Source organism: Grampus griseus (genome assembly GCF_964374135.1).
Source record: "Grampus griseus genome assembly, chromosome: 7".
In the NCBI taxonomy this organism is placed as follows: Eukaryota; Metazoa; Chordata; class Mammalia; order Artiodactyla; family Delphinidae; genus Grampus; species Grampus griseus.
This window is the reverse complement of record NC_139001.1, coordinates 109,315,038-109,340,814: the sequence shown is the minus strand read 5'-3', so window position 1 is coordinate 109,340,814 and position 25,777 is coordinate 109,315,038. Positions and strand designations below refer to the sequence as shown.

The 25,777-nt window shown below is 39.7% G+C and overlaps 1 protein-coding gene across 2 annotated transcripts in view; it reads left to right on the top strand.

Annotated features, from left to right (window-relative positions):
* IWS1 (interacts with SUPT6H, CTD assembly factor 1) overlaps positions 1-23,857 on the top strand; it is a 49,397-nt gene extending 25,540 nt beyond the window's left edge. Inside the window, exons 6-15 of one of the 2 annotated variants that reach the window (XM_082659061.1) lie at positions 4,414-4,511; positions 5,654-5,804; positions 7,489-7,571; positions 9,019-9,148; positions 10,271-10,388; positions 13,919-14,030; positions 14,603-14,659; positions 17,683-17,794; positions 18,258-18,415; positions 22,887-23,002. In XM_082659061.1, the coding sequence (XP_082515187.1) occupies positions 4,414-4,511; positions 5,654-5,804; positions 7,489-7,571; positions 9,019-9,148; positions 10,271-10,388; positions 13,919-14,030; positions 14,603-14,659; positions 17,683-17,794; positions 18,258-18,386 (990 nt within the window). In that variant the 3' untranslated portion in view covers positions 18,387-18,415; positions 22,887-23,002. Of the gene's footprint in view, positions 1-4,413; positions 4,512-5,653; positions 5,805-7,488; positions 7,572-9,018; positions 9,149-10,270; positions 10,389-13,918; positions 14,031-14,602; positions 14,660-17,682; positions 17,795-18,257; positions 18,416-22,886 lie in introns of both variants that reach the window. The other variant, XM_082659060.1, reaches the window with a different exon arrangement.
* The last annotated feature ends 1,920 nt before the right edge of the window (positions 23,858-25,777 follow it).

Genomic DNA, 25,777 nt, shown 5'->3' with positions numbered 1-25,777 from the left:
AATCCTTTCAGGACAAAAGTAACATCATCACAGACCTCCAGTTATTTCTGTAGTTTTTCAAATACACAGTACACACTTATCTGTAACATTTAAAAAGAAACAATAGTAACAGCAGATAACAGAAATAGACCTAGGGGCTCTAGATATAGGAATTTTAGATATTGCCTTTAATATATATATGTTTAGCAAGGTAAAGGATTGAAAAGTTTCTTAGAGCAAACAGTTTTTTTTTAAATACCTGAAAAAGAACCAAGTAGAAATTCTGGAACTTTGAAAATACAGTAACTGAAATTAAAAACTTGGTGGATGAGTTTAACAACAGATTAGACGTATTTGAAAAGAAAATGAGTGAACTGGAAGGTAAGTTAGAAGGAACTATGTAGAGGGAGTTCCCTGGTGGCACCGTGGTTAAGACTCTGCGTTCCCAATGCAGAGGGCCCAGTTTCAATCCCTGGTCAGGGAACTAGATCCCACGTGCATGCCACAACTAAGAGTATGCATGCCACAACTAAGGAGCCCACCTGCTGCAACTAAATAAATAAATAAATAGAAGGAACTAAGGAGCCCGCCTGCTGCAACCAGGACCTGCCACAACTAACTAACTAAATAAATAGAAGGAACTATGTAGAATGAAGCATTGATATTAGTGTGGAAAATGTAAAAAATAAAACATAAATTATGCATGAGAAGGTTAACAGAGTGACTTGGAATCCCAGAAGGAGAGGGGAGGAAATGTATATGTATATATATCAGAAACAATATTTAAAGAAATGATTCATAAAGCCATAGAGTCTAGAAGTTCTACAAATTGCAAGCAGGATAAAAACAAAGCAATCTACACTTAAATATTGGGTTGGCCAAAAAGTTCGTTCGGGTTTTTCTGTAACTTTTTTTAAAAAAATTAATCATTATTTACTTCTGGTTGCACTGGGTCCCCACTGCTGCGCACGGGCCCTCTCCCCGTTGCAGCAAGCGGGGACCCCTCTTTGCTGAGACGTGGGGCCTCTCACTGTGGTGGCCTCTCCTGCCGCGGAGCATGGGCTCCAGGCGCACGGGCCCCAGCAGCTGCGGCACACAGGACCAGCAGTTGTGGCCCGCGGGCTCCAGAGCGCAGACTTAATAGCTGTGGTGCCCAGGCCCAGCTGCCCCGCGGCACATGGGATCTTCCTGGACCAGGCCCCGTACCCGTGTCCCCCGCACCGGCAGGCGGGCTCCCAACCACTGCACCACCAGAGAAGCCCGTAACTTTTTTTAAAATTAATTAATTTATTTGGCTGGGCCAGGTCTTAGTGGCGGCACGCGGGATCTTTAGTTGTGGTATGCAGGATATTTAGTTGCGGCACGCGGACTCTCAGTTGCGGCATGCATGTGGGATCTAGTTGCCTGACCAGGGATCGAACCCGGGCCCCCTGCATTGGGAGCGTGGAGTCATAACCAGTGGACCACCAGGGAAGTCCCTTTCTGTAACATCTTACGGAAAAACCTGAATGAACTTTTTGGCCAACCCAATACACCACAGGAAAATTGCAAGAAACCAAAGAAAACAGGAAAGTCTTTAAAGCAGCCAAAGGGGAAAAGATATTACATTCAGAGAGGCAACTGTTATTTTAATAGCTAACTTCTCAACAGAAGTAATAGAATCCAATAACTGCAAACTTAAAAGTTCTTTTATATTCAGTAAAAATTCTTTTCAGGAATGAAGATTCCCTGCTTATTTCATCTTACCAAAATGCCAACTGAAGGAAATACTAAAGGCAGAAAGAAAATCTCAGGTGGAAGGTGAAGGATGCAGGAAGGGAAAAAGAGCAACAAAAGCGTGTGGCTAGGTCTAAATGTGTAATGACCATCCAAAACAGTCACGTCTGGTGTGGTTTAAAATGCATATGAAATTAAAACATGACGGCAGTGACAGGTTGGGTGTTTACATGGAATTGAAATGTTCTCAGGTCTTTGCAAATGTATGTAAAAGTACATTAGTAGTCTTTGGTAAGTTAGGATGTGCATTGTAATCTCTAAAAAGACTAATGGAATGTGTAACTTCCAACCTAATAGAGAGGGAAGAATGAAATAATAGAAGCTAGTCAATCCAAAAGAAAGCAAGAAAAGAGAAAAAGAAATATAGAACAGGGGGGCATTTAGAAAGTAGTACATAGTAAGATAGCAGATATAAACTTTGATAATATCAGAAATCACACTGAAATATATTAAGTGCTCCAATTAAAGGACAAATTAAAGACTGGATTTTAAAAACCAGCTATATATTAATTTTGAAATTCATCTGAAACAGAAGATAGAGTTGAAAATAAAAGGATGGAAAAAGGTACTCTCCCCGAACACTAGCCAAAAGAAAACTGGTGTAGCTTATATGAATATCAACGACGTAGACTTTAAGGCAAAAACCATTGTTCGAGGTAAAGAGGGTCCCTTTATATTGAAAAAAGGGTTTAAAATTGTACCTAGCCGTGTACCTAGTAATATGACTTTAAATATGTATAAGCAAAACAAAAATTGACAGAACTGCGAAGAGAATGAACAGATCTGTAATCTAAGTGGAATGTAAACAATGGAATAATCAAGACCAAAAAACCAGGAAAGATAGAAAAGAGAAGTGTCTGTTTTTATATAATCCAGATATAAGCCCTTTGGAGATTATAAAAGATAAAAATATCTTCTGTTCAGTGGCTTGCATTTTCAGTTTTTAAATGGAGTCTTTGATGAGCAAAAGTTCTTAATTTTAGTGTAAATCAACTTTACCAGTCTTTTCGTTTATGTTGAAAGTTTTTTGAATTGTAAGAAATTTTTGCCTATCCCCAAGGTTATAAAAATATTTTCCTGAGTTATTCTTTCGAAGCTTGATTATTTTATCTTTTTCATTCAGTTATATTGTCCACCTAGAATGGGCTTTTGTGTGCAGTATATATGAGATAGTCAAGATTTCCGCCCCCCGTTTGTAGTATCTAGTTGAACCAGACTATCCTTTTCCACTATTCTGCCATCTTTGTCATAAATCGAGTATGTATATATTTTCTAATCTGTTTCTGAAGTATCTTTTCTGTTCCATTGGTCTATCCTTGCACCATTAATGCATAACCCTTGATATTTGGTTATTTATGTCCTTTAAGGTTGTTATTCTCTAAGATTGTCTTGGCTTTTCTTGGTTCTTTGTATTTCCATATAAAATTTAAATCAAGCTTTTGCAAAATGTACAAACTATAGACAACATTTTCTGAATGCAATGAAATTAAAAATTAGTAACAAAATTAGCACATAAAAGCACCCTTGCCACCCCAAAATTTAAAACTTACTTGTTAAATAGTTCTTGTGTTAAAAAAAAAGTCAGTACTTTCATTACTAAAGCAAGAGAGGATGAAAGTAGATGAATTTAGAGTCTAATTCAAGATGGTAGAAAAATAGTAAATAAACCTAAAGAAAATAGAAAAGAATTCATTCAACAAATATTCGAGAGCTTGTATGCCAGAGATTGTTTGGACATTGCCCTCATGGGGCTTATACTCAGTTAAGCAACATTTTACAAGCATAAGATATGTTTCTCTAGTGTGGAGAGTGGACATCAACTTGATTATGGATTCAGTTCAGTGTAGAAAACAGCATACTAGGGGAACCATTGGGGAGGCCTTTCTAAGTATAACATGAAAGTTGGAAGCTACAAAGAAAAGACTGACCATTTAAATTACATAAAAAATTAAAAATTATACCCAGAAAACATTACCATAAACAAAATCAAACTGTACAGATGTCAGGATTGTGCAGTTCCCGTCATGTAGCAAGGTCTAATTTCCCTAATTTTTAAAGAGATTTTCCATACCAGTAAGACAAAGATCCAATGGAAAACTGGCCATAGGATATTGAGAGTTCACAGAGAAATAGCAACAGATGGCTTTGAAACATGAGAAATGCCCAGCTTTACTCATAATAAGAGGATGCAAAGGAAGCTACAGAGATGCCTTTTGTTTTTTTCAGTCCAGAGATTGCAAATATTAATGCTTGATAACCTGCCGTAGTAGTGGGAAGGTGAGGAAACAGGTGAACTTGTGCTTTCCTGGAAGGAGAGTTAATTTGGTGTAACCTCTATAGAAGACAGTTTGCAGATGTTTCTCAAAATTTCAAATACACATACCTAAATATCATCAGGGAAATTTCGTTTAAATTATGGTTGCAGTTATTTGGTGAAATCATCTAAAGCCTTCAAAATGAAGAAGGAGACAAGAAAACTAGTAACACTAAGGGCTAGTGTGGGAGGGAGGTTTTTTTGCTATATGTCTTTTGATATCTTCTTAATCTTTATTCTTTATGAATGTGTTACTTTAAAGATGCAAAAAATTAAGAGCAGTTACATAGAAGAGAGTCTGTAATGAGGTTGCGGTAACTCCAGCTAACTTACCCTTCCTTTAGGGTTTTAACCAAGAAGATTTGGAAGAAGAAAAAAGTGAAACACAGGTAAAAGAAGCAGAAGATTCAGATTCTGATGATAACATAAAGAGAGGAAAACAGTAAGTTTGTTTTATTTTTTAAAAAAGGACTTTATTAAAGAGAACTTTAAAAATGAAGGTAGAGACTAACGAACTTTGTTTTTCTTATTTTGGTTCCTGATTAAGTGTAGGAAAGAATCTTCCATTTTTGTTCTCCCATCTACTTCTCTGTATACAGTGCTGTCCAAAAATTATTTGCTGCTGTTATTTTTCTGTCATTTGCCCTGTGCTCAGCTGTCTTAATTTGTGGGGCTATATGGTTGCCAGGCTTTTAATTTATATCTCACCAAGTAAGTTCTTCTGAAAAATAACCTAATAAAAACTTTTTTTTTGAGAGAGAGAGAAAGCTGATTTGGGGGTCCCGGGGGGATGTTTTAGATACAAAATATTCCTTGATTGTATTTCACATAGTTTTGTTGAGATGGTTGGAATCTATGTTCAGAAGAATCTAGTGTCATGAAAGGTGACAAACATAGAATGATTTGTTAGTTACTGTTTATAAAGATGATGCTTTAATTCCTAGTGACATGCAAGAATTAAGCTGAATGAGTTTGGCAGTACCTTTGGAAATTAAATTATAAACCATATCATCTTATTTATATGATAGAGGCAGAGAGCATATTAGCTCCTCGTTAAGTGTAAAGATTCAGATGAAAGCTACAAAGTCTTTTTGAGGCTCTTAGCAGATTTGTAGATCTCCATCTTTATCTCAGTCACATTATGTTTGGAGAGTTATACTTCTTATCACTAAAAAACAGCGGGTTTTTTTCCCCTACTTATTCTGTATAAGACAAAAATATTCAGATAATTGAAAACCACTCTTTCCCCCCGCAGAAAGGCAATGCAACTAAAACTGAACCATGGAGTGGCAGGCAAAACTTGAAATTTGAAATGTTCTTTTTCAGGCTAACACATGTAAGCATGAACATAGTGTATGAAGGTGTAGGGCTATTAGTATTTAATGTGTAACCGTTGGGAAGTTGAGCATAAAATTTATGATCACTTGTTCTTTTAAAAGCAATTTTTAAAGTACTTGCACTTTAAAAGAAAGTAGCACTTCACTGAGTTAGAATTAAGAAAGTTGGTGGTTCTTAACTGTCATAAAAGAAAATGTATATTTAAAAGGGAATTTATATTTCACTTAATTTTGGGTTACTGCTTAGCATGGACTTTCTGTCGGACTTTGAGATGATGTTACAGCGGAAAAAGAGCATGAGTGGCAAGCGCAGGCGTAACCGTGATGGTGGTACTTTTATTAGTGATGCCGACGACGTTGTGAGCGCCATGATTGTCAAGATGAATGAAGCTGCTGAGGTGAGATAGGTCACTTCTAGCTTCATCTTTCTTTCTCCCACATAATTGATTATGTGGCCTTTTTTGTTTTGTTTGTTTGCGAGGCATGTGGGATCTTAGTTCCCAGACCAGGGATCGTACCTGCGTCCCCTGCATTGGAAGCATGGAGTCTTAACTGCTCGACTGCCAAGGAAGTCCCTGTTTTGTTTTGTTGTTTTCGCCATGCAGCTTATGAGATCTTAGTTCCCCTACCAGCGATTGATCCCAGACCCTTGGCAGTGAATGTGCAGAATCTTAACTATTGGACCACCAGGGGATTCCGGCCATTTTTTTTTTTTACACTTAATCCTTGCTTAAACTACATTAAAAATACTTTGTTTTTTTTTATAATAAGCATTTACTGTTCTAAATTTTAAGCATGGAAATAATTTTATTTATTTATTTTTTTTGCGGTACGCGGGCCTCTCACTGTTGTGGCGTCTCGCGTTGCGGAGCACAGGCTCCGGACACGCAGGCTTAGCAACCATGGCTCACGGGCCCAGCCGCTCCGCGGCATGTGGGATCTTCCCGGACCGGGGCACGAACCCGTGTGCCCTGCATCGGCAGGCGGACTCTCAACCACTGCGCCACCAGGGAAGCCCCAATAATTTTAACTTTTAAGTAGTGTGTTTTAGGAAAAAAGTGAAAAGACTAAGTATTAAGTAAAATGGGCCTTTTTAGCTGAATTGGTTTGCTGGTTTTATGGGGGAGTGATCTTGTTCTCAGGTTCTGCTAGTTTACCACGAAGTGATGTTTCTTCACATACAAAAAATTATAAACTCATATTTATTATGTTATAAACCTGTGTCATTCTTTTGTCTCTGATCAAATGATTGCATTTAACTCACTGCATTTAAAAATTCTGCTCAAATTGTAAAAATTGCCCAAGTATTATGTTTAAAAACAAGTCCTGCTCTTTTAGAGACACTTGCTGAAGTATTTATAATCCAATGACGTGTGTCTAGGATTTGTTGCAAAATTATTCAAGGGTGAAGGGAAAAGTAGCTAGAGAGATAGCTAAATAAGACTGGCCATGTGTGTTTAATTGTTGAAATGTACATGACAGGAGTGTATTATTTTGTTTTGTATGTCTGTAGAATTTAAAATTTTCTATAATTAAAAAAGTAGGGGGAATTCCCTGGTCACCCAGTGGTTAGGACTCTGCGCTCTCATTGCCGAGGGCCCGGGCTCGATCCCTGGTTGGGGAACTAAGATCCCATAAGCTGTGTGGTCTGACAAAAAAAAAAAAAAAAAACTAGGGAAAAAATACCCAAGCAAATACTAAAACTCTTCTTTAATAACGTATTCTTTTATCTTTCTTACAGGCCCCATAGCTGCAAAATTATTCTTGATGATAAACCAAATTTTTCCATGTATAATTTGTACCTTGAATGAACTCTGAAAACTTGATAGTTATGCCAGTATTTTAAATTAAAATTGTTCCTCTCGATTTGTAGTTGTTAAAACTAGTTATTCTAATAGTTTTGTGGGTTTTGGCTCTGCAGAAAGTCTATTCTTTATGTAATTATTCTTTCTTGTAGGAAAAACTGTAGTGTCTCGGAGAAATTGCTGCTTTATTATATTTAAAGTTTAGAATTATAGTGGTTATAATTCACTATTAACAATTGCCCGTTTTTTTTTTTTCAATCTTTTTCTTCCTGGATAGGAAGACAGACAGTTGAATAATCAAAAAAAGCCAGCACTGAAAAAATTAACATTATTACCTACTGTGGTCATGCACCTTAAGAAGTAAGTATTCTGTTTCCTTGGAAAAGTGTTTCCATTTATTTATTTATTTATTGACTACATTGGGTCTTCTTTGCTGCACGCGGGCTTTCTCTAGTTGCAGCGAGCAGGGTCTGCTCTTCATTGCGGTGTGCTTGCTTCTCATTGCCGTGACTTCTCTTGTTGCGGAGCACGGGCTGTAGGTGCGCAGGCTTTAGTAGTGGCTTGCGGGCTCTAGAGCCCAGGCTCAGTAGTTGTGGCACACGGGCTTAGCTGCTCCACAGCATGTGGGATCTTCCCGGACCAGGGATCAAACCCGTGTCCTCTGCATTGACAGGCGGATTCTTAACCACTGTGCCACCATGGAAGTCCGAAAAAGTGTTCCCTTTTAATGGAATGATATTCAAGCTATGTACTAGTATTCTAGAGAGATTAAAGAATGATTGCTTCTGTCAACCTACAGAAAAATAATAATGAATAGAATTTCCTAGATTATTACTTCATCGCAAATTTTTCTTACACTTTGATGCATGATGCAAACAGAACAAATAGCAAACTGATATTAATGAAAGAAAAACTTGGAAACCACTTATTTTGTTCTTTATAGACTGTTTAGAGTCTGGTAAAATTGCATCTTTTTTCCCAATGTGATTGAGAACAGAGCAGAAATGCTGGGAGACTACTTGAAGCACATATTGAATAAGACTCATGTGTCCTGTTATATCATGAATTATGTCACTGGTCCTTCTGCAGGTTCTTTTCATTGGTTTGCTCACATTCCTGAGCAACTATGATTTCTCCTTGAACTCAGCAGTAGCCTTCTTTTGATGGCTAAAGAAGTGCATTAGTACACCAATGAGCCAGCCATATGGTCTAGGACTTTCTACTAGAAGATTGCTACCTCTATCCCAACAGAAAAAATTATCTGTGCCAGATTTCATGTATATAATGTCATGTTCCCTGTTACCATAATTGATTCTAGTACATAAAATGGAATTTGAATAGTATCAGTATTCATTGGGATTTTTTTTCTGCTAAGAGAATGGTATTCTCCCTGGTGTCCTGCAAAGAACAGCACAATTCTGGGTTCTGTCTTGCTTGAAACAGTTTGAGGATCACTATTCTCATAGATAAAACATTTTTTTTTCTTAGCTGTAATAATTAAAGCTCATTATTCTTACAGTCTGTACCATTCATATCAGCATTACCTTTTGCAATTTGGTGGGTTTTTTTTCCTTAAACACATCATCTTTACCTATCAAGTCTGTTTGTTTCTTGAAAATAGGAACTAAATTTCATATTGGCTGTTGAAGTCTATGAATAGGTGCTCAGTGAATAATGTATATGAGTCAGTTTTTAAAAGCAGTTTTTGGAAACATCACTAAATCTGTAAGAAAATCCAAAGGAAGCTACAATAGAAACAACATTCATAGACTTGACTTTTTTTTTTTAATTCTTCCTCTTATTACAGGCAGGACCTTAAAGAAACATTTATTGACAGTGGTGTGATGTCTGCCATCAAAGAATGGCTCTCCCCTCTACCAGATAGGAGTTTGCCGGCACTAAAGATTCGAGAAGAGCTGTTGAAGATTCTGCAAGAGGTCAGAGGCAGATAATCTGACTTGTTTGCTCTTCATTAGTTATCTACTGTGGTTTGTATTATCATAACCTCTGTATTTTGCCATATATTTGTATAGTCTCTCTGCCACAGCCTATCAGAAGAGGAGTTTTATTAGGTGTGTTTATTAGGAACATACCAAATAAAATGAGCATAAAAGGTAGGCCTTTGGGCTTCCCTGGTGGCGCAGTGGTTGAGAGTCCGCCTGCCAATGCAGGGGACATGGGTTTGTGCCCCGGTCCGGGAAGATCCCACATGCCGCGGAGCAGTTGGGCCCGTGAGCCATGGCCGCTGAGCCTGGGCATCCAGAGCCTGTGCTCTGCAACGGGAGAGGCCACAACAGTGAGAGGCCCACGTACCGCAAGAAAAAAAAAAAAAAAAAAGGAAGGCCTTTTAAAACTTCGTGTGACTGTGGTATTGAAGGAAAAAAGATCTTGGAGTAGCTCTGGTTTATCTGAGAAGAGTAGTATAGTAGTGGGCATGTTGTAGGGAGGCACTTGAAGTAGAAAGAGCACCAGCTTCAGCATCAGATAAGCATGCATTTGAATCTTGATCTGGGCCACCTTTATGTGGCTGAGACACCTTGGGCAAGCTACTTAACTTCTGAAGGAATTCCCGAGGAACCTGCTACGTGCCAGGTGTTTTTTAAATATATAGGTTTATTTATTCCTCACAACAAACCTGCAAGGTAGGTGTATTATCTCCATTTTACAGATGAGGAAATTAAGACTCAGAGAAGTTAAATGACTTGTCCAAGGTCACATAGCTAGCAGATGGCTGTGGTTGGGTTCAGACTTAGGTCTGTTTGGTTCAGAGGCCTGAGAGGACCCTTGATTTATTAAGCTGCTAACCTCTGAGGATGCTTAGTTTACACTTTCTCACACTGTTAAGTTTTACTTCAACTCAGTGGTAGTACTGAACTCTCAACTACTGATGTAAACACAAAGTATCTTTGTGTTCAGTGTCCATAGATCCTTGAAAATATAACTTTTTTGTTATTTGTTCTGTTGTGAATGAACCAGGTCTTGCAGGCCCGCTAGAGTAGATTGGCAGGACTCCCAGCTTCAGAATGATTAATATGTATGTCTGTGTTTATGTTCCCCAGCTACCTAGTGTGAGCCAGGAGACCCTGAAGCATAGTGGGATTGGACGAGCAGTGATGTATCTTTATAAACACCCCAAGGAATCAAGGTCCAACAAGGACATGGCAGGGAAATTAATCAGTATGTACATTTTACTTTTTGTTTGGTGTGTTTATGTATATACAGAGATGTGTATATATAAAAGCTAACTATATTTTTACCAATTTTCATTTAAAATGAGTCAATGAAATGGAGTAGGAAAATTTTTTGATACCTTCTTGTAGGTACTAAGCTTTTTTCCCTTAGACTTAAAATGCTTCTCAGTATATTTAAGTATGCTATCCAGTATATAACAAGTAAAATGATGCATTTTCTAATCATGGATCAGGAGCACGTAGAGAGAGAGGGATTAGAATGTCGGCCCTGGAGTCGGTCATACCTGGGTTCAAATCCTAGATTTACCACCTACCTTACTGCATATCCTTGGGCTAGTGATTTAAGCTCTAAGCCTTGGTTTCCTCCTCTGTGAAACAGAGAATTATGTGTTTAGTTTGGGTTGTCTTAAAGAATAAGTGAGAAGGTGTATGTAAAGCGTGGTGCCTAGAATACAGTAAGTCTTCAAGAAATGTTAGCCACTGCTGCTATTGTTGTTATTTTTATAATGGTCTCCAAAGCCTTTGTGTGTTATTACTTAATGATAACAGCGAAATCCAGAGGAATCTAACTGAAGTTCATTTACTCAGTTGCCATATTGTTTATGAACACCACATGCGTCTTCATCATCCTCCTTAACTCTTCCTGTGCTTTGTGTTGGAAAGAAATTTTTAAACTTCAACACTGATTTGAAATAGTAACTACTTTTGTATCTGAATACAGTAGTTATTTTTCTGTTGAATGTTTAAGACTATCAAAAGCCTTTCGAGAAATTTAATTTTTTTTATAAACTAGAGAAGTATTATATCTTCGATCTTATTAATAATCTGTAGTTTATTGCCTATTAAACAATAAGCATTTGATGCTTTGATGCAGTGGTTCTCGACGTTATTTTTGCCCTAGGCAAGAGAGAAGCAAACTGTTCCCACTGGTACCTGTCATGTACTACAGGTGATTCTGAATCCAGGGTTGGGGACAGCGGGTCAGTTTTTAAAGAGATATAGACTCCCCTGAGACTCCTTGCTTCTTAGTTTGACAACACCTGTGTTCTGTCTGTAAAGGTCCTTTCTTGTTTTGATACAATGCAGTGATAAGAACAAAGACATCAGCTGGCACCTTTGGACTTTTACTGGCTAAACAGTGCACATGTAGTACTTTTTTGTGTGATCACCTTAGGAGCTTTCTTAGACTTAATGAAGTACAGACCCTGCATCTGCTCTATCAAAATGTAATTTTTAAAGATTTAGACCATTTTGACAAGTAATAAGGGAGTTGTTTTTGGCTAGAGTAAGAAAGTAGAGGAATTTCAAGATTTTCTGTTTTCAGTATTTGTAAATGATGTGACCAACAAGGGGTTAATATCCAAAATATACAAACAGCTCATGCAATTCAATATCAGAAAAAAAAAAACCATTAAAAAAAATGGGCAGAGGACCTAAATAGACATTTCTCCAAAGAAGATATTCAGATGGCCAACAGGCACATGAAAAGATGCTCAACATTGCTAATTATGAGAGAAATGAAAATCAAAACCACAGTGAGGTTTCACCTCACACCAGTCAGAATGGCCATCATCAATAAGTCTGCAACTAATAAATGCTGGAGAGGGTGTGGAGAAAAGGGAACCCTTCTACATCATTGGTGGGAATGTAAATTGGTGCAGCCACTATGGAAAACAATATGGAAGTTCCTTAAAAAACTAAAAGTGGAACTTTCATACTATCCAGCAATTCCACTCCTGGATATATATCCAGAAAAAAAATGAAAACTCTAATTCAAAAAGGTACATGTATCCCAATGTTCATAGCAGCATTATTTATGATAGCCAAGACATGGAAGCAATCCAAATGCCCATCAACAGACAGTTGGCTTAATAAGATGTGGTGCATATATACAACGGAATACTACTGAGCCATAAAAAGAATGAAATATTGCCATTTGCAGCAACATGGATGGACCTAGAGAATATTGTGCTTAGTGAAATATATATTCCACATATAAGTGATATCATATAGTACTTGTCAGACAAAGACAAGTACTATATGATAGCACTTATATGTGGAATCTAGAAAATAATACAAATGAATCTGTATACAAAACAGAAACAGACATACAGACATAGAAAACAAACTTACGGTTATCAAAGGGGAGAGAGAAGCGGGGAGGAACAAATTAGGAGTATGGGATTAGCAGATACAAAATATTATACGTGAAATAGATAAGCAATAAAGATACACTGTATAGCACAGGGGATAATAACCTATAATGGAAAAAGCATCTGCCAAAAAAAGAATCACGGGCTTCCCTGGTGGCGCGGTGGTTGAGAGTCCGCCTGTCGATGCAGGGGACACGGGTTCATGCCCCGGTCCAGGAGGATCCCACATGCCGTGGAGTGGCTGGGCCCGTGGGCCATGGCCGCTGAGCCTGAGCGTCCGGAGCCTGTACTCCGCAACAGGAGAGGCCACAACAGTGAGAGGCCCACGTACCGAAAAAAAAAGCAAATAAGTAGGTAAAAAAAATGCACATGCACTATATAAAATAAAAATAATAACATCTAGTAGCATTAAGAAAGAAAACATAGCAGTAAAATACAGGATAACAATATCAAAGAAGTCAGTAAAGGTAAAAAATTAATGATCATTGTATTAACCTTGAGGAAGATAAAGAAATTGAATCACTTAATTTGGTAAGTTAAATATGCATATTATAAATCTTGGATGAATATTTAAAGAATGGAGACAGAGTGTGCATCTTCCAAAAAGAGTAAAGTATTATAATAATTATAAAATTCAGAAGATTGAAATAATTCAGTGTACTTTCTCTCTTCCAATGCACTTAAGCTAGAAATCATTAATAAAGGCTTATCTCCATATATTTAAAAATAAGTAACAGGGCTTCCCTGGTGGCGCAGTGGTTGACAGTCTGCCTGCCGATGCAGGGGACACGGGTTCGTGCCCTGGTCCGGGAAGATCCCACATGCCGCGGAGCGGCTAGGCCCGTGAGCCATGGCCGCTGAGCCTGCACATCCAGAGCCTGTGCTCCGCAACGGGAGAGGCCACAACAGTGAGAGAGAGGCCTGCGTACTGCAAAAAAAAAAAAATCACTATGCTGTACACCTGAAACTAAATATTGTAAATCAACCATACTTCAATTTAAAAAAAAAAAAAAGATTTTCTGTTTTCAGGAGACTAAATTTAGAAATTAAACTGTCTTTATGAAATAACACAGCTAGTTGATGACCTTCAAAGTGAGTTAGATGTTACTTTCTTTAAGCCTCTGTGGTGATTACAGGTTTAAGTGATCTTTTTATATTGAATTTTCTGAATCAGCTGGAGCTAGTTGTGATGCTGGTATCATGCTGTGTTTATTCTACAAATGGTCCTGAAATAATGTTATCTTTAAGGAAAGAATGTTCTTAATGCCTAGAATATGACTTTACACTAGGGTATGATTATTTCAAAGAATGGTAGTAGAAATGCTACTTTATGGGCTAAATAATTAATTTTTCTCTGTTGTAGATGAATGGTCTCGGCCTATATTTGGTCTTACCTCAAACTACAAAGGAATGACAAGAGAAGAAAGGGAGCAGAGAGACCTAGAACAGATGCCTCAACGGCGAAGAATGAACAGGTAGGAGGGAACAGGTATGAGTAAGTGGAGTAAACGTTATTGTTGCGATAACTCAGGGCGGGGGTTGGTAATTAAGATCATTAAGAAATCTACAAGATGGTAGGATTTTGTCTTTCCTCTGCTTGGTATGTCTTGTAGTTCATGATACTTTTTAGTTTAAATGTGGTAGTGTACAGTGAAGCTCCACACCCGCTCCCCTCCCAGGCTTTTCTGGTTGAATCTGGCCTCTGCCACCGTTCTGGAGGTTGCTTAGGTGGTTTCAGCCTCTTGCAGAAAAAACTTTCTCAGTTCCATTTCCAGATCCTTAAGAGAAAAAAAAATTTTCGATTTGTATCAATAAACTGGATGTAGTTGCATCCGAGATGGCAGGGTCATTACAGGTGAGTGAAACCTGGTGTGCAATGATCATTAAAATAAGTAGTACTTTTATAATACAATATTAGGAATTATTTTCCCTGATCCAGTGTAAAGGACCTAATGGTGGTCTAAGTTTGAGATTTCATTTTGCTCTTTTTTCCTTAGTTATAAGGTCCTGACATTTCCTAATAACTCATCAATTACTTTTTTCCCAGCACTGGTGGTCAGACACCCCGAAGAGATTTGGAAAAGGTGCTGACAGGCGAGGAAAAGTAAGAGTTTTGTATTGATTTTCAATGTAGACTGTATTGGGAATGTTCTGCTTGCTGCTTTGTTTTAAGAAAAATAGCAAATGAAATGATGCTCTGTTCACATTGGCAGGGGATGATTCCTAGTGTAGTATTAATTGAATATTCACATTCTGTGGATACCCTGGAGGTTACAAGAATATTGAGAAATAGTTCATTCGGTAAAGATTTTGTTGCTGCTTGCTATGTGCTGGACTCTCTGGTAAACTCTGAAAATACAGAATCAAACTAAAAGTAGTCCATTCTCTCAGAAAGTCTTCAGAGGGATTGTAGGCAAAGGAGAGAGCTTAAGCAAAGATGTGGGGTAAGCACGCAAGGCCTGTTTTAGGGATGGCAAGTAGTCGGGCAGTAGTATGGTGCCTGAGGTGGTGGAAGATAAGGTTGGAAATGCAGTTGTTGACCAAATTCTGAAGTGCTTTAAGTCAAGATGAGGAATTCTCACTTCTCTTTGGTTTCCTAGAAAGTTTTTGAGCATGGACGTGAAGTCGTCAGATTGATTTGGAATGCTTCTGCTGGTAGCACGATGTAGGATGGGTTGCAGGGCAGAGGAACTGAAGGCAGTGATACAGCTAAACTGAGACCGTAACGGAGAAGCAGAAGGATGAGGAGCCCTCGCAGGTGTGCAACTGCCAGGAGTCTGGCTGGGTGGGCGAGAAGTTGGCTAGAGTTGAAGATACCACCCAGAATTTTAAACTTAAGCAACTGAGATGATGGTATTACCCTTCACTAGAGTGGAGAGGAGGAGTAAACGTGAAAACATAGATGACGTCTGTTTTGAGCATATTAAATGTAAGGTGACTGAGATAGTCCTATAATTATCCTGTGCTTAGAACTGGAATTTGGGCTAGAGACATAGATTTGATAGTTACCTCCGTAGAAAAGATTGTTGACTCAAGAAAGTACAGAGTGGGCTTCCCTGGTGGTGCAGTGGTTGAGAGTCCACCTGCCGATGCAGGGGACGCGGGTTCGTGCCCCGGTCCGGGAAGATCCCACATGCCGCGGAGCGGCTGGGCCTGTGAACCATGGCTGCTGAGCCTGCGCGTCTGGAGCCTGTGCTCTGCAACGGGAGAGGCCACGGCAGTGAGAGGCCCGCGTACCGCAAAAAAAAAAAAGAGAGTATAGAGTAAGAAATAAACTGAACCCTTTGAAAAGGGGTGTAGCCAGTGAAGGCCAGTGAGCAGATGTGGTCCTACACGTTGGAGGAGAACCCAGAGGAGAATGAGGCCACGCTGGAGGGGGCCATGGGGGTAGGCTTCACGGGGGTTTGTGCAGTGAGGGCTGGCAATCGGGCAGCACCCAGATCGCAAAAGGAGAACGAGAAATGAGCTAGAGGGAGCAAGTGTCGTTTGCTCGCGGACAGGTGTGCTGACAGTGGCTTCAGGGGAAAAATAAGAGTTGTGGGAGATTTTCTAGTCAGTTAATGTATATGAAAGTTATAGAAGTTTCAGTTCACGTATTTGAAAGTTACAGAAGCTTGATACTAAGAATGGAGTAAACCATACAAGGGAATAGAAACAATTTCAGAATTTTTTAGCCTTCTCTTCCTCTTCTTCCCCCACCCCGCAAATACCCACCCTCCGTTTACCACTGAGGTGGTTAGTTACCTGAAGGTTGAATGATTCGAATTCCCAGACATCAAATAGGCTTTACTTTTGAAGGATGATAGTCTTAGGTTAGTCTAGCACGATAGTTCTCAAATTTGTACATAAAAGTTACTGTATGTGATGCCATCCAGTGCTGGCAAGGATGCAGAGAAACTAGATCACTCATCCATTGCTGCGGGGTGAAATGGGACAGCTGCCCTGGAAAATAGTTCGGCAGTTTCTTGTAAGGTTGGACATGCAACCACCATACAACCCAGCACTTGCACAAGATTCTTAGGCATTTATCCCCGAGAAATGAAAACTTATGTTTGTGCAAAAACCTGTCCATTAGTAGTACAGCTTTATTCGTAATAGTCCACAACTGGAAACAACCCAGATGTCCTTCAGCAAGTGAATGGTTCAACAGACCATGGTATATTCATACCATAGAGTACTGCTCAGCAATTAAATGGAACAAAATATTGATAGATGTGACAACTTGGTTGGATCCTCAAGGGCATTATGTTGAGTGGAAAAAGCCAATTTCTAAACGTTACATGGTGTATTATTCCATTTATATGACATTCTTCAAATGCCAGCATTACAGAAATTAGTAGATTCATGGTCACCAGGGGCTAGGGACTGGGCAAATGGAGTAGGGAGGTGGACATGTTTACTAAAGGGCAATAGGAGGGATCCTGTGGTGGATACACGAACTTACACACATGATAAAATTGCATAGAACTAAATACACACACACACAGATAAATGAGTGCACGTAAAACTGGGGAAATGTAAATAAAAATTGATGGATTATAGCAACATCAATATCCTGGTTGTAATATTGTACTATAGTTTTTGCATGTTGTTACCTTTGGGAGAGACACTGGATCTCTCTGCATTAATTCTTGCAGCTGCATGTGAATCTATAATTATCTTGAACTTTTTTAAAAACAAGAAACAGACCAAAAAATTACTGTATGAGTTGCATATGCAAAACCATGTCAACTGCTTTATGGGCATACTCAGTCTGGGGGGTCATTTTGACTCCCTGTTTTTACACCTCACAAATGAACACATGAGTGACTCTATTAGACCAGAGAAATTGAGATTCAGAGTCCTGATGGAGGAACCAGCCTTAGAAAGGAGAGATGCGATTATATCTGAAGCTGAGGAGAGGTGAAAAGGAGTCCTGAAAATGCAGAGGAAATTGGCTTTGAGGGGGAAGTTGAGCCATTGGTACAGCAGTGTGAGTGATGATGAGGCCATCTAAGACAGACAGCAGGATGCTGGAGCGGGTGACTTCGGGAGGGCAGAGGAGGTTTGACACAGATATGCAGCCGAATGGGATGGACCCGGGTGTGGTCGGCTCCATAAGCAGCATGCTCTTCTTCCCGTTCTCAGGGCTCTTAGACCTGGAGATCCTGGATTCTGTGCCCGGGCAAGGGTCCCCATGCCCTCGAACAAGGACTATGTTGTCAGGCCCAAGTGGAATGTGGAAATGGAGTCGTCCAGGGTAAGCAAGCAGGGGGACAGCAAGGTGGATCTGAAATGCAGATTACTGTTCGTCTTTTACTTCGTGTTCAATAACCCTTAACAGCTCTTAAGGTTTATCTGATTTGACGAGAGCTATTTTCTGGTCACTTATCTAGCCAGATCACTTATTGCTGATGAGGTTTACTTCAGACTTAAAGAAACATTATCAAGTTGGGAAGTTTCCTCTTATTAATCCCTTTATTTCAACTGAATCTTGAAGCCTAGAGTGTTTTGGTACAGTCGTTTTTTTTTAAGACCCTGAGAAACAAAACTCACCTGCTTCTGCAACCTACCCCTCCCTTTCTATTCAGCTGCTTTAAGTAATTCTGTTGTGAAGTGTTTATTAGGGTAGACACTTCTGCCGTCACTGTAAATACTATTCGGTGATCCTTATTGCTTCTCAGTAATCTTTTTTTATTCTCCGTTCAAACTACTCTTTCTAGCCTGGTATTCTTAAAAAGGGCCTAAGCCGATTGGAAAAGCATAAGAGGCGATTTGCAGAACAGAAACGACTCAGCAAAGTGCACCGTGCTGTCAAGTTCAGCATTGAAGGCAACAGGATGCCCCTGTAGGCCTGGCCCTACCAGAGCGTGTCCGGGAGGTATCCCCAAGGAAGCATGCTCTGTGCATGGGCTTGAGTTGTCAGCAGCTAGAGTGAAAACAGTGTGTGTGTGCTTTCTTAACCAGAAAAGGCCAGGACCACTTTTAGTTCATGAAATAATGACCCCAACAGGCACTTAGTGACATTCTAGTCCTCTTGAATACTGAGAAATTGATACGGGATTCCCTTCCTAGAGACTAATAGATAATTACCTCACGGCTAGGCATTTTGGTCTTTCTGACTGGTACCCTTTTTATTAAAAAGGTTTTTGTTAGGGCCTGGAATCCGAGTGGTCTCCCTTACAGGCATGTGATTGGTTAGTAACGTCTTGGTGAAAGGGAGGTGGGCTTCTTTTCCTGTTGTCAGTGGCTCAATAACTGCATTTGAGGGCTCACTGCATAAAGCCTGACACTGAATATTTAGGAGATAAATTTAATTAATACATACTCAGTTCATGGTCGGAAATGAAGACGACTTTGAAACATTCATAAAGCCAGACTCACTGACCTGCTGTGCTCGGAGGTTAACGGTGGCGCCTCTGCGGCAGTGCCCTCCTGAGCATCTGTCTGAGTGTGTTGCCTTCCTTTTGTGACTCCTCCGCGACCCCTGCTTTGGCAGCTGTTTCCACAGACACACTCACCTGCCTGCCGTTTCACTTTGTTGTTAAGCTACTATCAAAACAAAGCACACAGTCTTACTTAATGAGAATAAATAAAGGGTAGAAGAGCACTGGTTCAGTGCTAAGAATTTCTTCACCTCTACTTCCTTCCCTTTTTTCTTCCCACCCCGCCTTTTTTAGGCCACACCTCAGGGCTTGCGGGATCTCAGTTCCCTGACCAGGGATTGAACCCCGGGCCACGGCAGTGAAAAACATGAAATCCTAACCACTAGGCCGCTAGGGAAGTCCCCTTCCTCCCTTTTTTCTTCTTTCCATTTCCATGTCCCTTGATATCCCTCCTTCCCCCCACCACCCCTGTTTCTCTTTACCTTTACTTTTCTCACTGTCTCTTCCATCCTTTTATTCCTCTCTTTCGTAATACATTTTCTACCCCAGCACACTATTTTGAGAATCAAGAACTATAATAGGGCAGTGAAAAACGTAATAAAAAATCCTAGTGGCCAGTCTTCTTTGGAAGGGCATGTGCCTGTCTGCTGGTGTTGCTGCTTCTGATCCCACCCTCCCTGTAGGTGATGGGGAGGTGGGCAGAGGTGGCCCAGCCTGTTGCTAGAGCAAGAGGTGGCCAGCGTGATGAGAGGGGAATTCAAGCAGACTTCTTCTCCTTCATCCCCAACACTCCCCAGATCAAAACGGGCGGGTATTTATCTTGGCCTGTGTCTGGCTTACAGAGCTCTGTCAAAAAAAGAAAAATAATAATAAGGCATGTTTTGGGGGCTGGTAGTCCCATGTTACATTTCAGTAAATTGTCCTTAAACCACCTGACACTGTTTTCCTGTTCAAGAAGTTTCCTTACATGTACACTCAAGGCTTTCACATTGCACAGACACTAATGAATGTTACTAGAAAACATGTTTCCCAAGAAGAAAATTGGAGTGAGTAAATGGCTTTCAAATGAAACTTTTTGTTTTAAATGTAATTTTTATATTTGAAATTACGAGAGTAAATATACTAGAGAATAAACCCCACTCCCCAAGTCCTGCTCTTCCTCTGTGTAAGTCACCACTGTTAACAATTTTGATGTGTTACATGTATTTTCAGTAATGCTTTAAACTTAGTTTTTTTCTGCTTACAATTGTAGAAAATTTTGAGATTATAAAGAGAAAAATCACCACTCAAAAGCAATTTGATAAAATTTTTGCCTTGTTTTCTATTGATACTTTAATATAATTAAAATTATATTGTATAGAGTTTTGATCACTTCTCATTAAACTGCCTTATAGAGTTATCATTTGTAATGGCTGCATAATAGTCTATCATGTGAATATATAATTTGTTTATTCATTCCTCTATGGTTTCTGATTTTTCGCTTCTAAATAATGCAGTAACGTGTGCTACATTGTATGTTTATATGCTAATTTTTTCCATGGAATGCTTTTAAAATAACATTAAAATGGCACAAGCAGTGCATGTTTTTATATAAACTTTTAAATACGAAAAGCACAAATAAAATTAATGTCACTTGTAATCCCCCCGCACCTTAATATTAACATTTTGGGTTATTTCTTTCCAGTCCTTTATATATGTGTACATAAACATTACTACTGGTTTGGAGAGGGTTTTGTTGGAGGTGGTGGTGTTTTTTTGTTTTTGTTTTTTAACTTGTAATCAAAATTATGATCATACTTATTTATACCTTGTTGGGTTTGTGTTTTACTAAACATGGTAACAATTCATTTGAGTTAACATCCTTCAGTGACTTACTATTGTGTTGTAATATGATTGTACCATATTTTTTTTTTTTTTTTTTTTTTTTTTTTTTTTTTTTTTTGGTACGCAGGCCTCTCACTGTTGTGGCCTCTTCCGTTGCGGAGCACAGGCTCCGGACGCGCAGGCTCAGCGGCCATGGCTCACGGGCCCAGCCGCTCCGCGGCATGTGGGATCTTCCCGGACCGGGGCACAAACCCGCGTCCCCTGCATCGGCAGGCGGACTCTCAACCACTGCGCCACCAGGGAAGCCCTGTACCATATTTTTTTAAGCAAACCCATCTTGCTAATCTTTTAGGCTACTTTTGGTTTTTCACTGATAAAGCAGTGCAGCATACAGCTTTACTGTCCTAAGGAAGTGGTGTACGGTTGACAAATCAAGAGAGAAGTCATTGAATTTGACAGGCTAGGTACTCAGTTCTGTGTGTTTTCAGGCTTGGGGTAACCAGGCATCTGCCAGATACAAGTCATACAAGCTGTAACTAGGAGTAGGTCAGCGCAGCCTGGGCATGTCCCAGTTGCTGAGGCTAGAGGGTCAAATTATTAGAGAAGGTCCTGGGAGTGGACAAGGAGAAGTCCAGGCTGAGGGGTAGAGCTGCTGGGAGTTGGGCAGTTGGCAGAGATCTGAGCAGCTAAGGCTTCCGTTGTGGACTGATTGCAGCTACTAAAAATCAGGGCACATTGTCTGAAAGGAAATCAGATATTTGGGACTGTCTAGAAATCTGGGGTATTGCATGCATAGGGTGATAGTCGCATAACTTTCTCATCTGATAATGAATTTTTATGCTCGCTTAGAGTACTAGTGCCCAGGATTAAAATTGATATAAAATAATATTTGGAATTGGGATGTATGTAGAAAATCTAGGATGGATGATCAATGCAGCTCTTGTTCAAGAATGACTTAGAGGTCTTTGCTTATAACTGAGGTGGAAGACGAGTCCAGAGGTGAGATAAGGCTTGGGGGAGGTCTCCCCAACTCTAAAGAACTTCACCACACTGGTACCGACCCTAGAGTGTCTCCTAGTCTCCACCTTATTTTAGCATTCTTTGAATTGAGCTTCACAGGTGATTCAGTAGTAAACATCTGGGGAGAAGAATTAGAAAATCCCATCTTTTTTTAACCACTCGACAGTCGTAAAGATTGGAATTGTTAGATTACTGTAGCCAGCAAGAAGAGTTTGCCCTGATCTGACATAAATGGCAGGCCTTTTCAACATTTCTAAAAGGTGTCAATTTCTTGGAGACCACACCTTTTCAAGACACAGTCTTTTCAAAGTAGAAGAGAAATTACCTAACAAGCAAACCTTTAAACATAAAGGGCAAGCAGAAAGAGATGCAAGAAGTATAAGCCCCTTGGTTCAAGAGAATTAATTTACTTTTCTTTTTGTGTCAAACTAATTGATTGCAAAGTAGTAGTAATAGCAATAATAGCTGCTTTTGTTTTGAGCGCCGATTCTGTGTTAGCCTCTGTGCTTGTATTTGTTATTATTATCTTATTCACTTCTCCCAGCAGTCCTGGAAGTAGTTCACACAAGGGGCATCATTTGTACAGGGTTACAGAACCCTGACTAGTTTCTAATCGGAAACTAGAGTTCCAGCAAGCACCTAGCGGTTCTAACCTCATTCATTATGCTTCAGGCTTTTTCTCGATGACTTTCCTTGCCTTAGAAGATCATTATTTTTTATGCCAGCACTGTTTGAAGGTGTATGTGTCAAGCGGTCACCTCCACATTTGGTCTTTGAAAGGGAGAAGCATACAGTCAAAATGTAACCTGATGGAATTAGGGGGATCGTAGTTTCAGTTTTAACCCCCCTTTCTCTCTTCTAGCAAATTTCCATGGACTAGAGGCAAAATTTGAAAGTAAGGCACAGATAAGAACAAAATTATTCTCCATTGAGAGAGTTTAATATGCTTTTCTAACACTGCTGTGTATACTTGCTCTGTTCCTGAGGTCACCAAAGCTTATTCCGGTTATTCCAGAGCTGGGAGCTCTTCTGTCTGCTGACTTTCAGATAAAAGAAGACGAAAGACAAAACTAAGTGTATGTGTTTCAATAATTTGCTCTTTAATTTTTACCCCACTCTTAGTTTCAGGGGACCTCCAAGAAGGGTATCAGTCGACTGGATAAACAGATGAGAAAGTTCACAGACATCAGGAAAAAAAGCAGATCTGCACACGCAGTAAAAATCAGCATCGAGGGCAATAAAATGCCCTTGTGACTGCCTGGGAGGTTCCCTATCTCTGCTCTTAAGAAATGCGCAATGGACTCTTTGGAGAAAGATGATATTTTAAAAACTTTTTTAGTGTACCTGTAAATGATTCAGCTTGTATCAAATATTGTCATAGGACTTGCATTTCTCTCAGTTTTATTTAAAACCATTTGTTGTGCACTTTGTACAGAAGAATACTAGTCCTACTTCTATCAACTTTACACAATAAAATTCCATTCTGGTTTTGGGGGGCTGTCTCTTCATTGTCTTCGAGGATGCATTCTCCATGGGAGTGAAAATTAGTTCTTGGTGAGTGCAGAAAAATTTTAGATATTACAGTGGTTTGTGGCCCTTCAGAGTGTAGACTGCCTAACTGTGGTGTGGTTTGTCTGGTCGTTACCCTTGGTTCCCAACCATGAGCTCCTACAACCCTTGGGATTCCTGGGTGCTAGGGACGTCTTTGTGATGCGAATGAGGTGAGTCATGGTAGACCCCTGGAGAGCTTTAGGTGGGGGCCGGTCACCAGAAAGGGCCTGCCACGTAATTAGAGGGTCGGGACTTTGGGCAGGCCTCGTGGGCTGGGGGCTGGGGGGTACTGGAGATTGACGTAGTCATGTTGCCCAGTGATGTAATCAGTCGTGTCCAAATAGTGAAGCCCAGGTAAAGACTCTGGACACTGAGGTTCTGATTGGTGAACACAGTAATGTGCTGAAATGGTGATGGGCCTTGATTCCACAAAGAAAGGGTGCAGAAGCTCCGTGTTTCCTCCCAGACCTCACCTCACCCTGTGTGTGTCTTCATTTGGCTGGTACTCCTCGTTTGAATCCTTTACAATAAAACTAATTTTAAGCACAGTGCTTTCCTGAGTTCTGAGTCATTTTAGCAAATTCTTGAATGTGAGGGGATTGTGGGATCCCCCAAATTAGTCAGAACTAGTAACTAGTCGGTCAGAAGTGGGGATGGACTCCACTTGCAGCCATCATCTCCAGTGCAGGCAGCTCATGGAGGACTGAGCCCTTACACCTGTGGAGTCCAGCGATGACTTCAGGTGGTCAGTGTCAGAACTGAATCGCAGTATCCTACTGGGGTTGAAACAAAATGCTGACAAAATCATTTCTTAGTATTTCTCGTTAGGGAAATTTTTAATTATTTGATTTAAATTAAATTTGTTTTCTCCTTGGGGGGGGTCCTACAATCTGAAAAAAAAGGATTGAGAAATACTGTCTCAGAGGAAACATGGACATAATTAAAAATCACTGTAATTGCTGATAAGCAGCCGGGCCGTTGGGATAGAGAATAATATTGCTTATGGCTCTGTTGTTCTATTTTTGTGATACTTTAAAGTCATTTTATTAGTCTCTGCAGACTTATTTATGAGAAGTCTCTTGTTAGTCAAGATGACTAAATCCAAGAGTAAGTAATTGATTTTAATTATAGAAATCTTATGATACAAACTGGAGAAGGGTTATCTGGCAATATTGATTTTCAAAAACACGTGAGAATCTTATTGGCGATAAAGCCTTGGAACAACCAAAAAAATCAGGAAGTTTGTGCCCTTTACTCATAAAAAAAATGAGGATCTCTTTACCCTTACTTTCAACAAATTTAAAAGCACAAATGTGATAGTTGTAAAAAGCAGGTACATAAAGATATCAGGTAATAGCTAACCACTAGATGGAGATGGAAAAATAACTATTTTCTGCAATGGCATTTTTGCTTTTATTAATACCCTCAGAAACACTCGTGAGAACAAAACAAACACAACCACCATCTACTGAAACAGATGTTGATGACCCTGATCATTAAAAATTCTAAACAAGAAAAGTAAAATAGTACTTTTTAAAAAAGACTTTAAAGTTATTAATACACCATTCTGGCATTTAATGGGGTAAGCTCCAGTTATCTGAAAATTTCACCTATGTAGGGTAAAACTGATGGTACCAGGTGTTAAAGTGATAATCATACCTGGGGAATTCAAAATGTTAAAAAAAATTACTGGTTTCTGTATAAACTACCATTGCTGTGTGGTTCATTTTAAGTCTCAAAACTGGCCGAGAATAGTCTTTTTTTTTTAATTGGAAATACTTCCAATTTACAATAATGTTGCAAAAGTGGTAAACTCCCATATACCCTTCACCTATATACACGTGTTAACGTTTTGCCACATTTGCTGACAGCTTTGCCTCTTGATCCCCAAATACTTATGCATATTTCTCCCCAAAACAAGGACCTTTAGTTTGTCCCAGTGTTGGTGGTGTTAACTTCGGCCACTTGGACGTAGTGGTGCAGAATCACTTTTTATTTTCAACTAAAAGAAACAATTGTTGATTAATTTTAATTTTGGGAAATTAGTTGTATGTGAATATGTAAAATACACATAAAATTTGCCATCTTTTTTTTTTTTTTAAATTATTTATTTTATTTATTTATTTTTGGCTGCACTGGGTCTTTGTTGCTGTGCACGGGCTTTCTCTAGTTGCGGCGGGCGGGTGCTACTCTTCGTTGCGGTGCACGGGCTTCTCATTGCGGTGGCTTCTGTTGTTGCAGAGCTCGGGCTCTAGGCATGCGGGCTTCAGTAGTTGTGGCACGTGGGCTCAGTAGTTGTGGCTCGCGGGCTCTAGAGCACAGGCTCAGTAGTTGTGGTGCACGGGTTTAGTTGCTCTACGGCATGTGGGATCTTCCCGGACCAGGGCTTGAACCCGTGTCCCCTGCATTGGCAGGCGGATTCTTAACCACTGCGCCACCAGGGAAGCCCAAAATTTGCCATC